Source organism: Neophocaena asiaeorientalis, unplaced genomic scaffold (genome assembly GCF_003031525.2).
Source record: "Neophocaena asiaeorientalis asiaeorientalis breed wild unplaced genomic scaffold, Neophocaena_asiaeorientalis_V1.1 scaffold896, whole genome shotgun sequence".
NCBI classification, from domain to species: Eukaryota; Metazoa; Chordata; class Mammalia; order Artiodactyla; family Phocoenidae; genus Neophocaena; species Neophocaena asiaeorientalis.
The window spans coordinates 342,279-363,450 of record NW_020175779.1 but is presented as its reverse complement, the minus strand read 5'-3'; the positions used below and the strand labels follow the sequence as shown (position 1 = coordinate 363,450).

Here is a 21,172-nt window from a genome sequence, read left to right as displayed (position 1 = left end):
CGCCGAAACCCAGGCCTCTCAGTTCCGAGATGCCGTTCCCGCTGGTTGGAACCTGCCCGCCAGCCTCGAGAGACGCCGGAGAGTCAAGTCGCCGGCAGCTTGTTTATTGATTCTTCCCAGGTCTGCTTTTGGACTGGGGACGCGAGTGTTGTGCAGGGACTCGACTCCGCTCTCGGCTGAGGCGAGAAAAGTGGTTAAAAAAGAATTAGCTTCCCTCTGCAAAACTGTCCTTTTTCTTCCAGGGCCGTGTCTGAATGCTTTCAGGCACGCTCACGCTTCCATAAATAGTAACACCCTTCGTTTGTATGTTTTGTAATCGAGGAAACGTTTTCACTTGACCTCACAATGTAATATTCTTAAAATAGTGTTGTGAGTTAGCCAGTGCAGGGTTTGTTTTTGGTTTTGTTTTTGCTTTTTAAAATTTTCACTTTACAGAGAAGAAAACGGAGGATCAGTTACCCGATTCTTCTGAATTTAATGCAAGGGTTCTTTGTCTTGTTCACCAGAGCAGGTCAATGAGCAAATAAAATTAATGTCCAAGTGGGCGTGGGTCCTCCCCTCCCGGACCCCTCCCAGGTCTCAGTCTTGGGCCACTGCTGACCATGCCCCAGGTGTCACAGTGGGAGGTGGCCCTGCCTTTGCCTCCACCAGCGCCCTGACTCGACTGTTTCCTTCCAGAAGGTTCTCTGTGCAGAGATGTGCCCGCTGCCACCTTGGCATCTCCGCCTCCGAGATGGTCATGCGCGCCCGAGACTCCGTCTACCACCTGAGCTGTTTCACCTGCTCCACCTGCAACAAGACCCTGACCACGGGCGATCATTTTGGCATGAAGGACAGCCTGGTGTACTGTCGCGCCCACTTCGAGACCCTCTTGCAAGGGGAGTATCCACCTCAGCTGAGCTACACCGAGCTGGCGGCCAAGAGCGGCGGCTTGGCCCTGCCTTACTTCAACGGCGCTGGCACCGTGCAGAAGGGGCGACCCCGGAAGCGGAAGAGCCCCGCGCTGGGGGTGGACATCGTCAGTTACAACTCAGGTGGGCGCCCAGCCCCTCCCCAGTGCCCCTGTAGCCCTAACCTCCTCTGCGCAGAGGAGAATTCTATCCAGCTCCTTCCCGTCCGAGACCTGGCTGCAAGACGGTACTTTCCTTAGCACGACCCTTTTCTCACTACAGCTCCCTTTCACTCAGAAAGAAGGGAGAGGTGGAGAGAGGGAAAGAGGGAGAGAAGAGGGGGAGGGGAGAGGGAGAACAGGTGAGAGAGACCTTTCTGTAGTTTGGGGCAGAAAACACATTCATAAGGCTGCAATGACTTCCCCCAAACAGGCCAAGCCAAATCCTTGTTGCCCATTAGTTAATGAGCCCATTAGTTTCTGGCTCCCAGTTGGAGCAAAACAGCCCCAGGGCAATTCCTGAGTGGAGGCCAAATTATAGATCCTGGAGGAGGTTTCCCTAAATACTAAAAAAGAAAAAGGAAAAAAAAAAAAGTCTTTAGAGCCCAACCCCAGCCTGTCTAGAAAGGGCAGAGGCTGTGGTCACCAGCCCAGAGTTAATCAGGGAAACAGTTGGCAAGAGTGTTGAAAAACCAAATCCCTGATCTTGGTGAAAAGCAGCTGTAGGGGCGGGAGTCACTCTCCACAGCTGAGCTGGCCTGCTCCTTCCCTGGGTCAGGGGACCCATCCAGCCAGCTCCTTCCCTGTGGGATAAACCATCCAGACACCCAGACCGCCCTGAAGACTGGAAGAACCTCCAGGTCAGGCCCTCTGAGGAGGCTTAGTGGTGTCACAGGCTGCTCTTCTGTCCTCCTCCAGCTTTCTCTCTTAATTCAAAACAAAATGCAGGCAACAGGCCAGAGAGCACGCTTTCCTCCTTGCTTTGGGAGGCGCACACGTTATCATTCATCAATCTCTCTCATTCACCGGTTTCTCATTGTTGGTAGCCCGCCCTCACCTGCCATCCCCCAGGTGAGGATGGTGACAGGCCCTGAGGACCACAGTCTAACTCCAAGAGGGATGGAAGCTCTTCCGGTGAGTCCCAGCCACTGGAAAAGAGGTTCCAGAAAGCCCTAGGATAACTCTGGGGCAACCTAAGGGTTGGTTTAGCTGCTCTGATGCCCTGTCCCCTGGCCTGGCCCCAGATGGAAACCTCAGCAGGCAGGAGACTCAGGCCAGGGGAGTCCATTCTATTGGGAAGGACCTTGGGGACCTCATGGTGGCAACCCCTGTCTGTTACCACGAGCACCCAGATACCAGCCAAACGGTGGGCGCCCAGAGCACGGATCTTGCCTGTTTTTCTCTTCCAGTTCCCACGTGCCTGGTGTGGTGTGTGAGCCACTGTGGCTCAATGGTAAAGGGACACTGTCCCGTCAGATAAGTGACTTGCCCAGGGTCACACAGCCAGTGTGTGCTAGAGGAATCTGGAGTCCTGCTCGGGCCCACAGCTTTCAGGGTCCCCGCAGGCTGAGTGGGCTCTGCCCAGCTCTCTCCTCGGCTTCCTCCTGGTTCTAGGGAGGTTTTCACAGAAGAGGCGCAGCGGGTGGTATCCCAAGGAGCGGGGACCCAGCGTGACTGTACTGGTCCCAGGGGGTTCAAGCCCGGGTCACTGGGCAGAGGCGGAGGGCCGGCTGCCGGCTGAGACCCTGACCGGCTGGGTTGGTGTCACGCAGCGGGCGCACCCCCGGGTTTTGCCAACACCCCGCCGGAGGTCGGGGCTGCGCACTGCCCTTGCTGTGCCCGAGGCCGGGGCTCTGGTTTGGGGCCACGGTGCCCAGCGCGCTTACTTGGGCTCCTTTGATGTGTGGTCCCCGGGGCAGGCTGGGCAGGGCACTAACTGTTCTCTGTTAATAGAAGATGACATCGGAATCTCCAGCCACAGACCAAGGCCCTAATGCCCTAATTAGAGTGAGAGAGATTGACACAGAGAGAGAGAGAGAGAGAAACTAGCCAGGCTTTTGGAGACAGGGAAGCCCTCAGCCCAGAGAAGGTCCAGAAGTGTGGGGAGGAGATTTCTAGCCAAAGGTGGCAAAAGCCTGGGCTTTCGCTTGTTTGTTTAACTTAATTAGCTACGTTTGATTTCGCCTTGATCTTACTTTATGTGAGAAAGATCCACAGAGCTTTAGGGTCAAGAAAATTGTGCTTCTCCGAGGAGAACTAGAGAGTACACATTTATTTCTTAGAAAGAACGAAATCTCTTTCCATTTAGGCGTTTAGTTTGCAAATTAGCGCTGCTACAAGGTTATGGAGAAAGTTGGTGCTCTCGTTCATCAAGGAGGGAAAAGTAAGGGAGGGGCCTCCCTGACCCCAGGGAGTTTGTAGATCACACCACTGCAGAGCCGGTGCCTCTCAATTAACATCCGCCTCCTCCCTTCTGGACTTTTCCCAGATACGAGCAAATAGCGTATAGTTAAGATCAGGTGAAAATGATCTAGAGAAATTGGGTTAAAGATGCCTGACCAGAAATCAATCTGCCATTAAAAAAAAGTTTATGAATCCAATGTCAGTTTGTTATTATAAGACTAGCCAAAGAAACACTTCAGTGCATTAAAAACACGTTAAAGGGCAGACAGTAAAATGGACTCGCGGTTTTAGCTCATTATTTTAGCTTTCTTTGGAGCCATCTCTGCTTACGTGTAAATCTCAGAAAAGACTAATGTTGATACTAAACACATCTAATTTATACACTGATATATTTTCAAACACATGTACACAGAATATGTTTATGATTCAGACTCCCAGAGATGGGAAGCTTGGCAAAGATCAGCGAGTGCTCGGCATAAGGCAAACGCCTTTTCATGACACTCTTCCTGATGTAGTTTGTAGCTCTTTGCGCAGATATCAGGCAGATATTTTAGAAAGAGACCTGGAAAGTTTATCTGGGATGCTGGATTGAAATGCAGCCCTCCAGGGTGAGAAGAGGATTTAGTCTAGGGCAGGTAGCTCTTGTTTGGGTAATTTAACATTAATTGAGAGACTAAATTTTTGCCCCTTCGCGGAATCTCCCTCCTTAGGGTCTTTATTGGCTTCCAAACTTCAAAAGCTGCCTGCAGTCGTTAAATTTGCCTGGCACTGACCCCTAGTGGTCTCCCAGGGATCAGTTTTCAGAAGGTTACACACCTGCAGAATAGAAACTCACTTCAGGATAGGGGACCATTCCATAAATGACCGGAGAATAAAATATTTAGATCTTCTTATTAACTTTATAGTGCCAGATGTGTACTTACAGGTGTATGTTTAAGACAGTTTTAAGAGATTTATCATCTCATCTCATAATTCAGGGGGAAGAAAACCCCTGTCGCTTTAAAAGTAGACCCTGGGGAAACGCAATGCAAGTTTATGTGAGGCATTCATAGTGAAACACGAGTGATTTAAGCCAATGCACTGCGTTACTCTGTAGATGACATAGATTGCTCTATTAGTTCACATAATATAACTGGTCACACAGTTTATCTGTTTATATTAATACCAGTTTAATAAAGAGCTAACAATCTTTTTGCACAGTGAATTGTATTCTATGTGAAAACAAGTCCCATAATTGTGTTTAATACACCGTAATTCTCTGCTGAGTTCTTAATCAGCAATAATGGATATAGAATGCATATTCAGAGAAGCAATTTTATCAAACCTGTCTATAATTTTTTTCATAAACTTCACTTTAAAGACTAATGAGTATATAGTTAGGATAGGAATCCAACCCATTTCTAAGAAATAATAACTTGGGTGGGGGTGGATGGTTAAGGGCATTACTTACGTACCAAGTTAAGTCTTCTACCTCAAGTGTAATATTCTATTTAATGTGCTATTCAGGAAGGGTTACACATCACTCACCTATGACAGAATTGAAATCTTACTTGAAGAAGCCTCCAGTGACTAAGGTGTGCCTCTTTGACTGTTTTGGTGTGGCTTCATTTATAATCTGGTTGTGAAATATAGCTCAGTTTACTGGAGATAAATATAGTTTTATAGTAGGTCATGAGATGCTGTTTCATCCATTTGAGGATACAAAAGTGCAATTCTGTAGAATATTTGAACTTGACATCTCTCCCCGGGGATGCAATAGGATAAAATGTAAAGCATATTCTCTCTCTTATTTCTGGGTACAAGTTACCCTTTCTGGTGGAGTTTAAGGAGCCTCTGTTCAACATTTGGCTGTATATATCTAACTTGCATTCCATTTCAAGTTGATTTGACTTTGCATTTATAGTCACTCGTGATTTTATGGATGAACAAAGATTCAAAATCTTGATCGAATGCTCGTTGAGCTCCTGGCCCTGTGCATGACTTAGAGGACCCGATGGTGAACATGATAGAGCCTTTCTCTCCATGAACTCAATTGCTCTTTTGCCAAGTGTGCCCTCTTTATGGATTTCATGGAAATATGAACAAAGGAGACATTAGTCCATGCCTAGTCTTGTTACATTAGGGAGAATTTCTTAAGTGGATTTTGTGATGCAGCTGATTTGTTGATGACTATAAAGCTACTGGGTTTCCGTATATATACTGATTTACTAAAAGTGTTTTTTAAAAAGTAATTGTAGCCAGAGCATAGCAGGCAAATACTATTTTCTCAAGCAGAATGAAAGAGGTAATAGTAAGAGATGTCTCACTTCCTTCAAGATTCAGGCTTCTCCCCCCCATCTCCCCCAGGGAAACGATCAGGTTGACTTTAGATATTCTATTATAAAAATGTGAATATATATGAGATAAACATCTGAAGTAAGGTTTAAAGGGAAAAGAAAAAAACCCCTGCCATGCCCTTTAAGTTGCGAAGTTGGCTGAATCAGTAAATATTTAGCAAAATGTTTTCATTTTGTAATCATATTTCTTATGCAGAGCCAGTAGGTTATTGGAAATGACCTCTTAAATGCACATCTTTACATCCTGAGGATAAGGACTTTGAGGCTTATTTCAAAGGCTGGGTTGTTTTGCCCTCAGTGTTGAGGGAGCTGTGCAAGGGGGGCTGTGATGCCGCCCTCCTTCTGCCCTGCCAGCCGGGGACACAGCTCAACCCGCCTCCATACCACGTGCCAGAGCAGACGGGGCCATGATCCTAGAGGGACGTCAGAGCCTCTGAACTGGGAGCTGTGGGGTGCGCTGCAGGCATGAACCGAGGGAAGAAAAGTCTGCGCTCCTTCTCTTTCAGAAATATTTACTAAAATAACTCCAAGGGAAAACTATTTTCATCCTGGTTAGCCCTACGCTAAGCAGTTATAGCTAAAAGCCCTCAAAAATAATATTCCTATGGTTACATAAGAATCCTGCAAATTTGTATTTTCTAACTTCTCTCCCTTGTCCAGCCACTTTTTAACTTTTTCTGGAAACGTTCTAGGATTAGCAGAAAAGGCTAAAAATTGGAACACAGATTCTTCCTTCGTTGGGGGGCTCTCGCAGGCCTTCATATGTGAGAGAGCTGAAATTACTCGCTTGCGTATCTTTCATGCCTTCAGGAAATACACCTCATCTCACAAATACAGACAAAACGTGGAGTCTCTAAAAACCGTGTGTGGAGTGGTGGTGTGCTGATACACATAAATATAGTAGAAAAGGGTTTTTTCCTTTTCCCTCTTGGAGAATATTTCTCTCCCTCCCACACTTACAGCTTATTCATCTTTTCAAGGTTTTCTAGCAACCATTAAGCCGAAGAGGGGATTTATCTAATCTTTTTCTTCTACCTAAACTTCGGGTGTGTCCACGTGAACAGACTAGTTTGGAGGTCGTGGGCAATCAACCTCTTTCTTTTGTCTGGCTCCCACTCATAACTGGGTCGACAGCTTTTTCCACCGTTGTTGTCCTGTCGTGACATTATCATGCCACCTGCCATCTTCTCAGCTAACGCAGGACTTTCCACTGAGCCCCTGTTTGTCCACTGTGACTGCAACAGGTTGTAACGAGAATGAGGCCGACCATCTGGACCGAGATCAGCAGCCTTACCCGCCCTCGCAGAAGACCAAGCGCATGCGCACCTCCTTCAAGCATCACCAGCTCCGGACCATGAAATCCTACTTTGCCATCAACCACAACCCGGACGCCAAGGACCTCAAGCAGCTTGCTCAGAAAACAGGCCTGACCAAAAGAGTTTTGCAGGTAAGAAACCTCCATCATTGGCTGTGTATACATCTTCCCCTTGCAGTAAAAATAGTTCTCTTCCCTGTTTTTGTAGTGATACGGCTATTTCCTGTACTGCTTCTCATTAGTCTACTTAGTTAGCTCCCTAGAGGGTACTGAGAGGTACCCTGTCAGGTAGCTCCCTCAGTTGCTCTAGGTGACTCCCTAGAGAGTGTACTGAGATTTTGCAGGGGCTTTCCGGAGACTGCCCAAAGAGAGACGCAGGGTCTTCTAAGATGCAGCCACGTCCTCCCTGCAGATGGACAGACGGGTGCACCAAAGCCAGTTCAGCTTGCCTAGCTGCTCTGCAAACGCGGGTGACGTTATCTGCGCAAGCTGTGGCTTTGGAGACAACGTTCACATTAGGGTCAGCACACAGACTTGGCGGGGGGACCTGCTGGCGCTGTCTTACTTCAGCACACTCTTGGCAGCCTCACTACCTGTTGTGAGCTTCCAAATTCAAGACGACCCTTTTTGTCATCTCCCGAAAAGCCACAAGTATGGTTAGTGTCTCGGCAACCACTTGGAGAAAGTATTTTCCCATTTTAACCAACCGTATTTCACAACTAAATACCGGGAGTGAGATCTGCTGTCCAACTGCTTTCCTAAACTCATCATGGTAAGAATATGTAACTAGAGACATGATAGTGGGTTGCTGTGGGTCACCTGTGATGCTCTCACACTTTTCAGTGACAAATAGCAGGCATTTAAAATTCCACCCGCCAGTTTCCGGTTGCTTGGAGTCTGTGGCCCTCGGGGTTTTTCCTATGCAAGTAATACTTGCCATGTGTCAGACTCAAGAATAGGCTGAAATCTGTTTCAGTGATGTTCATTTCATGCGAGTGATTCTTACTTTGTGAACCATTCCCTGACCTCGCCTGCCCTCATTCTCAAAAAGACAGTAGTTGAGGAATCAGGGTGTGTTTCCCCCTCTTCATCTCTGTGCCTTCATTTCCCCACGGTATCTCCACTTAAGCATCCGTAGCCCCCAAGCGGCAGTTGTTAATGCTGGGGCGGGGGCACACGTGCTGCTCAGAGGGTGTCCGTAGTCGTACTGGAATTACTCTGTTTTAAAAGAAAGCAAAAAAAAAAAAAAAAAAAAAAGCCCCCCCTTCCCAAAAAAAAAAAAAAAATAAATTTTAAAAAAAAAAAAAAACAAAAAAAAAAAAAAAAAAAAAAGGCCCCCCTTCCCAAAAAAAAAAAAAAAATTAAATAAAAAAAAAAAAAAAAAAAAAAAAAAAAAGAAGAAAAAAAGGAAAGAGAGAGAGAAAAAAAAGAAGTATAAAAATAAACATCGGTAAAGAAATCCATTGGGATTGGTTTGCAGGTTTGGTTCCAAAACGCACGAGCCAAATTCAGAAGGAACCTTTTGCGGCAGGAGAATGGGGGTGTTGATAAAGCTGATGGCACGTCGCTTCCGGCCCCGCCCTCAGCAGACAGCGGCGCGCTCAGTCCACCCGGCACTGCGACCACTTTAACAGACCTGACCAATCCCACTATCACTGTAGTGACAGCCGTGACCTCTAACATGGACAGCCGCGAATCCGGAAGCCCCTCGCAAACTACCTTAACGAACCTTTTCTAACATTGGTGTTTTTTTTTTTTTAATTCTTCCTCTTTTTTTTATTATTATTCTAATTATTATTTTATTATTTTCAAGACTTTTTTTTTTTTTTTCCCTAACCCACAAGATACTTGGGAAATAAAAACAACAGCTTGGTGTGTAGCCTCTGCAGCCACTTGGCAAATGAGTTTACAGTATTGTCTCCTTTACAAAGTGTATTTTTTTTTTTGTCTACAAAGTGTATTTGGATTTAAAAAAAATTAATTAGATCTTTCAGTCGGTAAGGGGAGTTTGGGAATCATTCTAATAAGTGCCTCTTAAAATTGTATGTTACTTATTTCCAGAATCTCGAAGAAAAAAAAAAGAGTGGTATTATGATGGGCAAATAATCATATTCCCGGTTATATAATTAGGTTAATAAAGAATCAGATAATTATTAAAATTATTTTTTTAATCTTCCAATTGTACGTGTACTTACGGAATTTTGAAAATTTCATATTGTCTTTTTTAAAATTTTAAAATGGAAAAAACATGTTTTGATTATTCCTTTTTTTTTTTTACAATTGAGGAATATGATTAAACAAGAGCATTAAGGATAGCAAATCTAAATATTAAGGATTAATTAGGTGGGAAATCTAACCAGGAATGTGACTCTTTTTTTCTCTTAGGGTGTACATCCCAACAAAACTTTCTTATTAGTTAGTTATTGCTTTTCAACATTTGAAAAATACTTAAACCTCCTGTGTATCCATGAAAATTCCAAACAGAATTTGAAATTCTATACTTTTAACCTCCTCAAGCTAAAAATGATAGTTATAAAACCATTCTTTCTAAATTATTTTTTTCCCAGGGAAAATGGAAATAAGCAAAATATAATTTTTTAAGAAGTTAAAAAAATCAGTATAATTTAATCAATAGCTCTTAATTGGCTTCAGCTGTACCATGATATTGTATCTGGCATTCTATACAAATAATGTTTAAAAAAAACAACTTAGTGACATGCTAGCAATGAGAATTCTTTGGTTTTGTTTTGCTTCATTTTACTTTGACACAGGTTGATGTATTTTTCAGAAAAAAAAATTTCTGACAGTAGAGATTTGAGGTTCTTAGTTTTAAAGTAGATAAACTCAGAAGCCTTGTGGATGCTGATCTGAATATATTTCCTAGTTTACAGTAGCATTTTTTTTTTCTTTTAATTTAAGCTAAAATCTTAATGGTCTGGGCAGTGGTGAATGTTCATCTATATGCTTCTGTTGTAGTTAAATACCAATTAGATTGTGGATTTCCTAAAAAAATAATAAAAATAAAAAAGAAGTCAAGATATATGTCTTGCTTTAGTGGATTGTTAAGAATAACTTTGCACATGTTCTCCACTTTTTGGACCCCTTAAATCTCCTCTGGTGGTCGAAGTGGCTATTTAATAGATTTTAAAGGTGTCCTTCTGGCTGTATAAATGTGTGGTTACATATTGACAGTTCACTGCCCACATTAAAGTGCATTATTGTAACTTTTGCTCAGGGTCTTTAGAAAATTAGCACAGAAAGTAGCTTATTTTTTAAAAAAAGATGATGGAAGATAACACTGTAACAGAAGAAGGTGTGATTGCCATTATATATTTAGCAAGTGTGGTTGTCATCTTATATGGAGCTTAAATCTTGACTTTTCATATTTCTATTACATTTTGGGCATTTACCACTAACCAGACCAAACAACCTTGGTAAGGCTGAGATCTTATTAATACACTTTTACAGGTAAAATATTGATACTTATAAATTTTGTTCTTTGACAGAACAATATATGGTACTATAGATCTACTTTATTAAGTAGACTAATTATAACTCAGTTCTCCTATGTGCCTTATGAGATAACTTGGAAGTAAGTTTGTGAAAAATCAGGATATATGTGTTGTTTGTTAAATTAACTGTTTTAAGCCCTTTTGACACCTCACTAGTTTTGTACTGTTTTACCTCTTATTTCTGAAACTCTTTTTATGGTGTATCCTGTTAGAGGGGACAAACATGTCATAGAAAGCAGTTGTGCACTCTTCCCAATATAGTTGATAAATTCAATAATCTTATATATTGAGCTTCGTGTTTATAGTACAGTAAGTGGTCTAGCAAAATTGTCCATGTTTCTTTGTTTATTGATAAATGCATTGTATAGAAACTATTTCCCCTAAATATTTATGGACCAAACAATTGTGATATATCCTATTAAATTTGTGTGAATAAACGATTTTGAATCTAAGGAGTTTTATTTCCCATTAGTTTTACTTAAGGCTTAACTGTACTAGTGTGTTTTCAATTGTCTATTTGTAAAAGCTATTAAAACGGTAATATGAAAAATTTTAGATATGCAAACATACAAATAGCTTTTAGATTTCCAAACTTCTGATTCATTTTAAATTACCATTGCATATGTAGTGTAATTCAACTTAGAATTACCTTTAAATATATTTTCCTACAATAAAAGTAATGCCCCACTGATTTGACTCACCCTGATTTTTAGAATTAAAAAAAAGATAATTAGCAGATAAAGTAATTGCATGAAAAGAAACCTTAAATATGATTAAGTCTAATGTTAGGTCTATTGAGCACAAATGGATATTTGTAAATCTAAATAGAAATTGCAGACCCCTAAAAGCCAAGTTGCTCTGTAGTTAATAAATTGTCACTATGATTTTTTTCAGGGAGAACAAATCTTGGGGCATTACAGCCAAACATCCCGACGTTTGAAAATTCCCTAAAGTATTAAAAGAAGGGGAAAAGTTTGATCGGAAATCCACTGCAGTGAAGACAAAGACAATATTAGGTTATGATAATCATACATTTAAAAATCTATTGAGCCAAAAAAAGAGAGACAGAGAGAGAGAGAGAGAGAGAGAGAAAGAAAGAGAGAGAGAGAGAGACCGGGAGACTTAAATGTCATTTACTGAATGTTAACAAAACTTCTGTTCTTTATGATGTCTAACACAAATGGAGGCTTAAAATTATATGGTTTTAAACAAAATTAGATAAATTGTGTATAAATCAGAGCAGCCAGGCAGTAATATGCCCACCCCATATTTGAAGAAAATTATTGAATAAAAAATTCCCACACATTTGTCAAGCACGGTAGTTGTAAAATAAAATCCAAAAAACATTCATTTCACCTGCTTGCTAATGTGTATTAGTCCTCTCTGTTAATGGCATTTTCCAATTGTAAATTCAAAGAAAATCTATCACTCATTTAAGAGTATAGGAATCAAAATCCAGTGATTTTAGTATTATTGTTTATTACTTCCTTTTTAAACAGAAATCTCTGCATGCACTTTTACATCTGTCACTTCTAGTGTACATCTCTGTATGATGACTTATCTTTGCTGTTTCTTGTATGATAAATAGCTTTCATTAATAAACATTTTATTTGATGGAAACATAGTTAACTTTATGTTAAACACACACTTTTGAAATTAATTTGGAACACTGTCTTAAAAGACAGCACAATACATTTCCAACCTGTTATACTTAGGAAGAAACCCAAATGATATAATGAGGTTAAATTCTGGTAATCTAGGATAAAATTATTTACTTGGTTTTTGACGTCTCATGACTCTTTATAAGTTGTATTCACTTGACACATGGACTAAAAATATTTTTTAAAAGAACAAAGAAAACCCAAATTACAACAAAAATAAACCTCAATATACTGTCATGTAAAATTTCAGCAACTTTTTTAGGTAATTAGGGTAAAATTTGTAGATCCTCTGTAAGTTTACATGTTTGCTATGCAATGAGCAAATTTATTGAAAGTATACAAATATATTCTGAACTATGACAAGATCCAATCTTTGCATAGTTCAAACTACATATGATATCACAAACAAAAGAGCAAGTGGAAAGAAAAACAAATGTTTAGGAATGAGGTTTTTTAATTGTTAAAGGGATATTTGAAGACAGAATTTTTTTAACTATTCATATTTAGCTGTATATCCAAAGCATATGTTAAACAAATTAGCATATAACTTTCCAGAAAAATTTTCGTTATGATGAAATTTTTATTATATACAAATGAACCCTATGTAAATGATGTAACTTTTATGAATGATAGTGTAAATATTTCACTCACATGTACTCTCAGAATTTTGAATGTTTTCTTAAATGCTTTCACTTCCTGAATACTAAAAAAGAAAAAAAAATTTAAAAAGAGAGAGCAACTTACTAATAAAAGAAAAAAAAAACAATGCACCATGACAAGTAGACTATTTTGAGTGATCATGAAACATGTTGGTTTTGTCAGTAACTTGAATGTTTATGCCTCATTGAAACCTCATCCACGGCTATTGTAACTTAAATAGATTTTCCAATACATTTCCAGCCAGTTTATTCCAATCCTCGTCCTGTAGCTTTGCCTTCTTTCCCTGGTGCTGTCACCTGCGGCAGTTTCGTTTAGAAATATTTTGGAACTTCACCTGGTTTTACAGACCTTTAAATATTTCTCTGGAATGTGAAATGTGGGAAGAGACCACAGAGGGAAAGAACATAACTGAAATTAGACATCTGAAAAAAATAATACACATTTGAAACAGGCACATTTTTAAGGAGGAAAGGAAAGGAGCGTTAATTATGTGAGTGGGAAGAGAAAAAAGCATATGATGCTGAATCCGAAGGTCCGTGGTGCTTAAATGCGATGGACAGCGGTCTCTGAGTCTGCAAAACTGCACCCTTATTGTCTGGCGTGGAAGAGAAAGACGCGGACTTCTTGGTTGGGGGCAGGGCACTATATTTTTGTAGCTTCTACCTCCCAAAGGCTTGGGTTAGTCTGCTTCTTGCAAATTGATCTTGGGCACAAAACGCTTCACTGGGAGTCATTATCTGTCGGCTTTGGTGAGTTGCCACATTAAGGCTGACTTGCAGAGTGGGTGGGTTTTTTTTTATACCTCAAATAAGGACATGACTCCATAGCAAAGGACCCAAAGCAAACACTTTTAAAAGCTTGGTGATGTTTCATCACCTATAAAGTAGATAGCTTTATTTAACAAAACCTCGTAGAATCCACCGCACGTTATTTTACAATAACATTTTTTTGGCTGCGCAGCATCTCATAAGCCACGTAGAGATAGCATCTCATTTTCTGTTGCAGTGTGCCTGCCAGGAAGAAGTGTTAGAAGTGGGAAATTCTGATGAAAAAAGATATACATATATATGTATAACTGAATCACTTTGCCGAACAGCAGAAATTAACACTGTAAATCAACTACACTTCAATAAAATTTTTAAAAAAAGAAGTGGGAAATTCTGGAATGGAAATTTGGAGTCATGTTATTCTAGGCTCTTACGGAGAATCCTGGGGATAATATCGTTATAAAAATAATGTAAAGAACTAATTTTGTATGGAGTTTTGCTGTTTAATTTTCAACTACGTTATAAACAAAGCTAGCTTTACTCGTAGGGAGTTTGTGTACGTGTACTCTCCAGGGGATCCAAAACCTTTTACATTATATGGCCTCTAGACACCAGGGTTAAATGAGGACACTAGGACTTTGTCCAAATTGCAGAAATGGCATTTTATTTTCTTTGAGGCCATACAGCTATATAACTATATAGATACGCTCTGGATTGGACTTTTGGATCTATTTTATACATTTAGTCATCGGGAACCAACTCTGAATATTCAAATAAATAAAACCCTTCTGGTGTAAAGCCACAGTCCTTTGCTTTGCAGTCCATGTCAAAAATAGGAAGTTACTTTCTTTCTAGTGCACCATTGATTTTAAAATATTTTCATGATACCTATTCTGCCCATGTAACATTTTTTTTCAGAATAATATTACCATCTACCATATTTTCAAAATACATTATAACTCTAAGTTAATATATTATTTTGAATGCCCTCTGGAAAGATTTCCATTTCATTTTATCTGTTTCCATAGCAAAAAGAAAAAAAAAAAGTTTGGAACTGGGCGTGGCACTCAAGGGAAAGCCTATGGATATGATGTAGGTAGCAATATAATCACAACTAAATTTCTCTTTAACTCTGTTGCAAAATAGATATTTTTACTTAACATCACTCCCCACTTCCAACATTCCTTTGTGAATATTAACATAGTAAACTCCCTCGTATCATGCAACACATCAACGAGTTTTCTTCCCTTGGATTATTACCTTTTGCTTCTTTGCACTACATTTATCTGTGCTGAAATGACGAAAGGCAGGCAAGAATAAAGATCCAGGTATTAGCCATATGTAGAAAGTTCCTGGTGTGTATCTCTGTGTACTTTTTCCTCATCTATTAGAATTGTCAGGAATGACTTTTTTTCCTTTGGAATGTCATGTTTACATCTTGCATGATCTCATAAATTAATCTGAAGAGTAACTGGATACCTTTTATGGTCATTTGAAAATAAAATTTGCTACAAATAAGATACTCCAGTCTCTGCTGCCTCCTATTATGCATGAATATATTAATTTTTTCTGTACTTTCCCTTTGAACCAGAAAATATTAACCTCAAAGGGTATTTAAATTGTTATTTACGATGAAAATACAAAGATGAAGAAGTCCGAAGGTGAGGTTGCCTTTCCTTAATCATTCTCTTTCTGCTTCCTTTCTTATTCCGAAGCAGCAAAAATCATGAAGGGCTATCTGCTTTAACTTTGACATTCAAGGGTTTTGACAGCTTGCCTCACTTAAAGTTATATTTATTATTCAGTAAACTTTAATTCTATAGAATAAATATCCTTTATGAAATGTGATTTTTGAAAAGCACAAAGGTATTTCACCATCTCAAGCAGTTGAAGCTGTTTGAATTCTACAGAGCGGTGTTTTCAGAAGAAAAATATAGTGGAAATGATTTTAAATATAATATTTGTAGCATTTTACCAGCTTGATCTGGATGCTCTACAGGATTTTTAAAGAGCTGTAAAAACCTCCAAAATGTTATGTAAATAATTAAATGATGGTATTTTTCTGTAATATAAATCGAGACAGTTTATTTTATAAATACAATTACACAGTCATTTTATTATTTCAGTGCAGGTCTAAGTTCTCCTCTTGGATATTTTAATGACAAGGAGATCTTTATATTTCCAAGTGTTCTAATAGAATTCTTTATCTAATTTTCCTCTTAAGCACCACGAGCCTGCGTGTGTGTGTGTGTGTGTTGTGTATTTTCTTCCTCACACCCATGAAAAGACATATATTTTTAAGAAAGAAGGCTCAACTTCTAATTAAAAGCTAAACAAAAAAAGCAAAATAATGTCAATTTTCCTTAAGTTGGAGATATCGTAATAGGCCTACTTTTTGCTAACCTAACATGAAGCTACATTCCCCAGAGCTTCCCTGCTGATCTACCCTCTTTCTGGGTTCCGTGCATGTTACTGTCTTCACTGAGCTTGGCCATGACTTTGCTTTTTATTGGAATTACGTTCCTGGGTTGGACTTTTCTGTTCAACAAAGTTTGACTAATGTTTACATTTCAACACAAACAGCCACCACCAAAACAGAAAAGGCAATTTTTGTCGGAGTGAACAGTTTAACTTACTTCATCTATTAAAAGAGGCGTGTTAGAAAGAAAAGGTTCTCTTATAATTCAAGGAAGATATTTTGGTTTAAATTAAGCAGTGTTAGTCTGTTAAGGTGGCTAGAGCTCAGTGCATTTGTAAGAGATCATGAGTATAAATATATACTTGTGGACACATAAGTATGCAGGATGGTATGCTAAACATGCATATTATATGATAGATGCGGCTAGATTCTGAGGCTTACCAAAAGACGTTTCACCACACAGGCAACTCCCATAGCCTGATTACCTAACTGTTAAGTATTGGATTATGAGACATTTCGTATCAACTCTGGTGTTTTCTGTTTCTCTGCAGTACCTTGCATAGGAACGTATCACCAACAAAAATGATCACCATGGGCTTTGTTTTTGTTTTCGTTGTGACTCAGGTATGGGTAAACTCATGGAATCACTCTGTAGGTTGGAAAGAACCTTAGTAAATAGTCTGGTTCAAATCCTACCCAGCCCCCTCTTTTCTTCCTTTTGCTGTTGAAACAGAAAGCACTGCGACAGATGTGTATTGTTTTTAGTTCAGAGACAATTGTGGGCTTCCCTCGGAAAAACAAGGATATCAAGAGTTCCAGTTTAACCTCTGCAGATTTACTTTTTTTTTTAAACCCAATGCTGGAACCACGTCAGTGCAGTAGTATGGCCACTGCTAATACCACTTATTTATTGCTGCTGCTTTGTGAGTGCTATGTACGTTCCATTTAGAAAGATGACAATGATAACAGAGCACAGACGGTTATTACTTCGTGGACTTTTCTAGAACCGTTCACAGCTTCTATTCATCTCTTCAGGTACTCACCCCCATCCTCTAAAATTCCCTTTCATCACATGTCTATTCCCATCACACCACTGAAACCATTTTCCTTCAAGTTAGCAGTGATTTTTTTTTTTCTTTACCAAAATCATGGTATTTCCCCTATCTTTAATCACATTTGCTTTGGTGCCAGATTTTATACCCCTTATGACTTGCTTCTCTAAAACGACTCCCGAGCCCTGGGGTTTTCCACAATCAGAGCACCTGCTCTGCTGACTCAGGGCCACCATGTCACCATCCAGCTTGGGGACCTCTCTGCCTGGCTCTGTGTGCTCCCTGGAAGTTCTTTCTTAAAGTTTCATCTTTTTCGGGATGACTCCAAATATGTTTCTTGGGATACCTTCCCCTGACTGTTCTGTCAGTGAAAGTGCAGCAGGAACGATGTGGAACTCATCGTTTTCTCTGCAGCAAACTTCACCTCTGGGCTTTGTTATTTCTGCTCCTGATTTGACTCTTCTCCCATCACCCAGACTGTGGGTCACCGAGTCATCAATTTCTCCATTGCCTTCTCCTTGACAAAAAAAACCTCATTTTGTATCATTCTGTTGCCAAATCCTATTGACCCTTTCTTTAGCCTATGTGTTTGATCAGGCCTGTTGATCCACTTTTATTTTTTTTTTGCCATGCCCCCACCCCTATATCACTGGAACTTGTAGGGGACAGACCAGAACCGACCCGTGGGAAGATATTCTCTGTGAAAGCTATGAGTTGTTCCAGACATTGTTTTGCTTTCCCCATCTCTGCACCCTGATCCCCCATAAGAGTGGACCCAATGGTCAGCAATTTAAAAAAGATTATATTTAAACTAATTATATGACATAACTCTCTCATTAATGTAGAAGCCTACAATCTACAAGATAATGACTCTTCTCTGTGGGGATTTAAAAAGATCCTGGTTTGCTGCTCATTTAGACAGCTGGAGGAGGGCTTTCTTGGTCCATGTATAATTGGAATAGAATATACCTATCATTACTTTTACGTGGCAAACATTTTCTTTTCTTTTCTTAGAATAATACAATTTCTTTATTGCTTTTAATAGAGATGAACTATTTGGCAAACATTTTAAACAATAATTTCATACCAAAACAAATGCGATGCACAATAGGAGAAAGTAAGGGTTGCTTGAAATGTAAAATCTTCTGTTTCAAAGAAAATTTTGGTTTGCAGCTTGCTCTGCCCTAGGTCCTTCAGGACGCTGGTGGAGGAATTTGAAGTTGTGGAGTTGATGGTCTCCAGGGTCCTTTCTGGTTCCAGTCACACGTGACAGGTGTGTGAAGAGCAGAATCGTGGGCTTTGGGCAGATAGATCTGAGTTCACATTGTGTCTCTTCCATGAGGTTCTCATCCAAGCCCTGATTTGCTCACATACCCTCAGACTGCAATCACAGCTTTGCGGTTTTTTGCTTTTGTTTGTTTGTTTTTCTCTCAGTCTCTCTCCACTCAAAATCTTTCCTGTACGTTACCAGAGCAATCTTTCTAAACATTATCTTTCAGCTATACCTTCTTTCTTAGGAACTTTAATGAGTTCCCAATGTAGATATGATTAAATATAAACTCTGTGAGACAGCCAAGGTTCTTGGTACTATGACTCTGGTCTTACTTTTTTGGTTTATTTTCCCAGAACGAACACTTCACTGTCTGTAGCACAGGCCATAGTCTGTCATATTTTTGCCCACAGTCCCTTCTCTAAGTATAAAACATTTCCCATTGCTTCTTATCTGCCTACAACTTAGAAATCCTTTTTTATTCCTTCCTTACAGCACATATAATACTAATAACCAAAAAAAATTCAGAAGAAATAAAATCACCTGCAATCCCCAAACCATCATATAACATCTCTCTATGTGTTCTCTGAATTCCTTTCCAGTTTTGGTATCTTGTTAAAGCTTATCCTGTGGTTCCTGGGGTATGATAAGGACTCAGTAAATGGCAATTTATTTGAACCCCACAATGATCATTTCTTTAAATTATTCTAATTCTATCTCCATGAAAATTGTCTTCATTAATATTTGTGATAAGCCAAGTCTTCCTTCCTGAGACCCCCATAACTCTCACTGTATGTATGTCTCACACCCTCAACATGAGTATTTTTGTCCTGACATGAGTATTATTTCCTATCTCTTTCTCAAACATTATATTTTTCTTGAGAAAAGGGATGGTGTCTTATACCTCTATTGCCTTTCTATAGGTGCTAGGAAAATAGTAATTGTTCAGTAAGCATTTTTAACAACTGAGTTGAGAAGCAGTACTTCTCTCATGGATTAGTGGGTAGAACTGGCTGAAGAAGACATTGTGACCTGAGCTCTGGGGGAAAGATAAGCTTTCATTGTGGAGAATTACTGCTGGCACTTAGAATTCTCCATGATGTCAGGCAGGGGAAAGGCGACAGATACGGATCCAGCAGGACTTACTCGAGTCTTACTTTCCTTCTCTGACCAATAAATGCTTTGTGGCTTTAACCTCTCCAGAATAGAGGGCATATGACACCCATCATCATTGTACATTTCTCATAGAGAGAAAATTCCAGAGGCCCATCCTGGCGTCCTGTTGGGAAGCACAGGATCTCTTTGCCCTAAATCTTTCTGTTATGTCACCGCAGTAGCTCTTTCCATTTTGTTACAAGCGCTGCTTTCCAGTGTGTTTTTGGAGGCACGCTGGAAAGGAATTAAAAAACTCAAAGGAGCACCACACTGGTCACCAATGATGACAGCACGAATGACAGACATTGAGCTGTTGCCCGCTTACCAGCCAATCCTTCCAGTCTTGGTAAGGTTGTGTACTACCCTGACCAGACTTTCTTATACATTTACAAGGCAAACTTCATACTTAGATAAGCATTGATACTTTTTTTTGGTGCTAGATTCATGTTAAGCTACATTTCTTCCTCTTGTGGACACCAAGTATTAATATATCTGGCTCCACAGACCTCTAGCCAATGGCAGTACCTTATCAGTATATAAACTCAGGACAAAACTAAATTTTGCACACTGATCAGAGTTTGGCATGAAACCCTTTGTGGTGGTCACAGCTGAGCTGCAAAGGCTTCCCAGAGCTTCCCCAGAGAGCAGTGTTCTGGTCGAGAGTCACTGTGTGACAGAAGGGGTCATGATCTTTTCTCCCTGAGAGACCCCAACTCACGGGTGTCTATATATCCTGTTATTTTCCAAGGATGGTTGTCGATTTTGGTATCCTTCACGTTAGAAAATAGGTATCAATTTTCTCCACCAAATCCATCCTAATAGTCCTTAATAAGCATGAAATTTTTGAGATAAATGATGTCTAGCGATTGGCCATCTCTACTTAATAAAATAGATACAGCCTTTAGATAAATACGTATAGATGTTCCTAGCAGCAAGGATTAATGACCATCCAATGAACATTGAAATAAGAGGCTCTGAAGCATTTCTTTCTTTTTTTTGAGACAGGTGAACTTTTTAAGCATGATCAGATTTGCAGATATTTCAGGCCAGTTGCTCTCAAATTCTTCTTTTAAGTCACAAAACCTTGCTTGCGGAACTTTCTCGCGGAACTTTTTCACAGAACTGAATGTATGAAACAGGTGAGAATAAGGCTTTTCTGGTGGAGAAAAGAAGGCGTGTGGTAAGCCGTGGTCGCATGGAGCCTTGCTGTGGGGCCTGGGGGCTTCAGGTGCTCATTCTGGAAAGCATGAGTTTGGAACCAGTCCTGAGGTCCTGTTAAAGATTTTGATAAATGTGTAGAGAGGCCCCAAAATGAACCTCTTGTGGCCATCAGTTAGATGGGGGAGAATGTAAAAGTGGTGAACAAAGCTGGGACCTGGGTGAATTCCTTCAACAGTGTCTGTCTTGGTTTCATCATCTGTAAAAAGTGAGGCTGCCCTAAATCATTGTTTCTAACACTTACCTTACCCTACGCTTCACCGGGAGGGTTTGCTGGAAGAAGGGGTTCTGGCCCCGCCCCTACTCCATGGAAGAGTTCTGAAATCTGTTGTTTCATAATTGTGCCCCAGGTAATGGGGTGAGTTTGGGAAAACACTGGCTTCCATCTTTTCTGCCATAACTTTCAGCACCAACCTTTTCTAGGGTTCCACTCAGTTCCTCTGCTTCTTCCAATGGTTGCTCTATGACAGGGATGTTTCTTCAGATTGGAAAGAGCGTAGCAACTGAAAAGCAGG

At 40.2% G+C, this 21,172-nt stretch overlaps 1 protein-coding gene across 3 annotated transcripts in view; it reads left to right on the top strand.

The window, feature by feature from the left end:
* Nucleotides 1-9,948, top strand: part of LHX9 (LIM homeobox 9) — an 18,126-nt gene extending 8,178 nt beyond the window's left edge. The window contains exons 3-5 of one of the 3 annotated variants that reach the window (XM_024732231.1): nt 679-1,034; nt 6,873-7,075; nt 8,424-9,948. In XM_024732231.1, the coding sequence (XP_024587999.1) occupies nt 679-1,034; nt 6,873-7,075; nt 8,424-8,681 (817 nt within the window). In that variant the 3' untranslated portion in view covers nt 8,682-9,948. The remainder of the gene's footprint in view (nt 1-678; nt 1,035-6,872; nt 7,076-8,423) is intronic. The other 2 variants (XM_024732232.1, XM_024732233.1) reach the window with 2 other exon arrangements.
* Nucleotides 9,949-21,172: the final 11,224 nt, after the last annotated feature.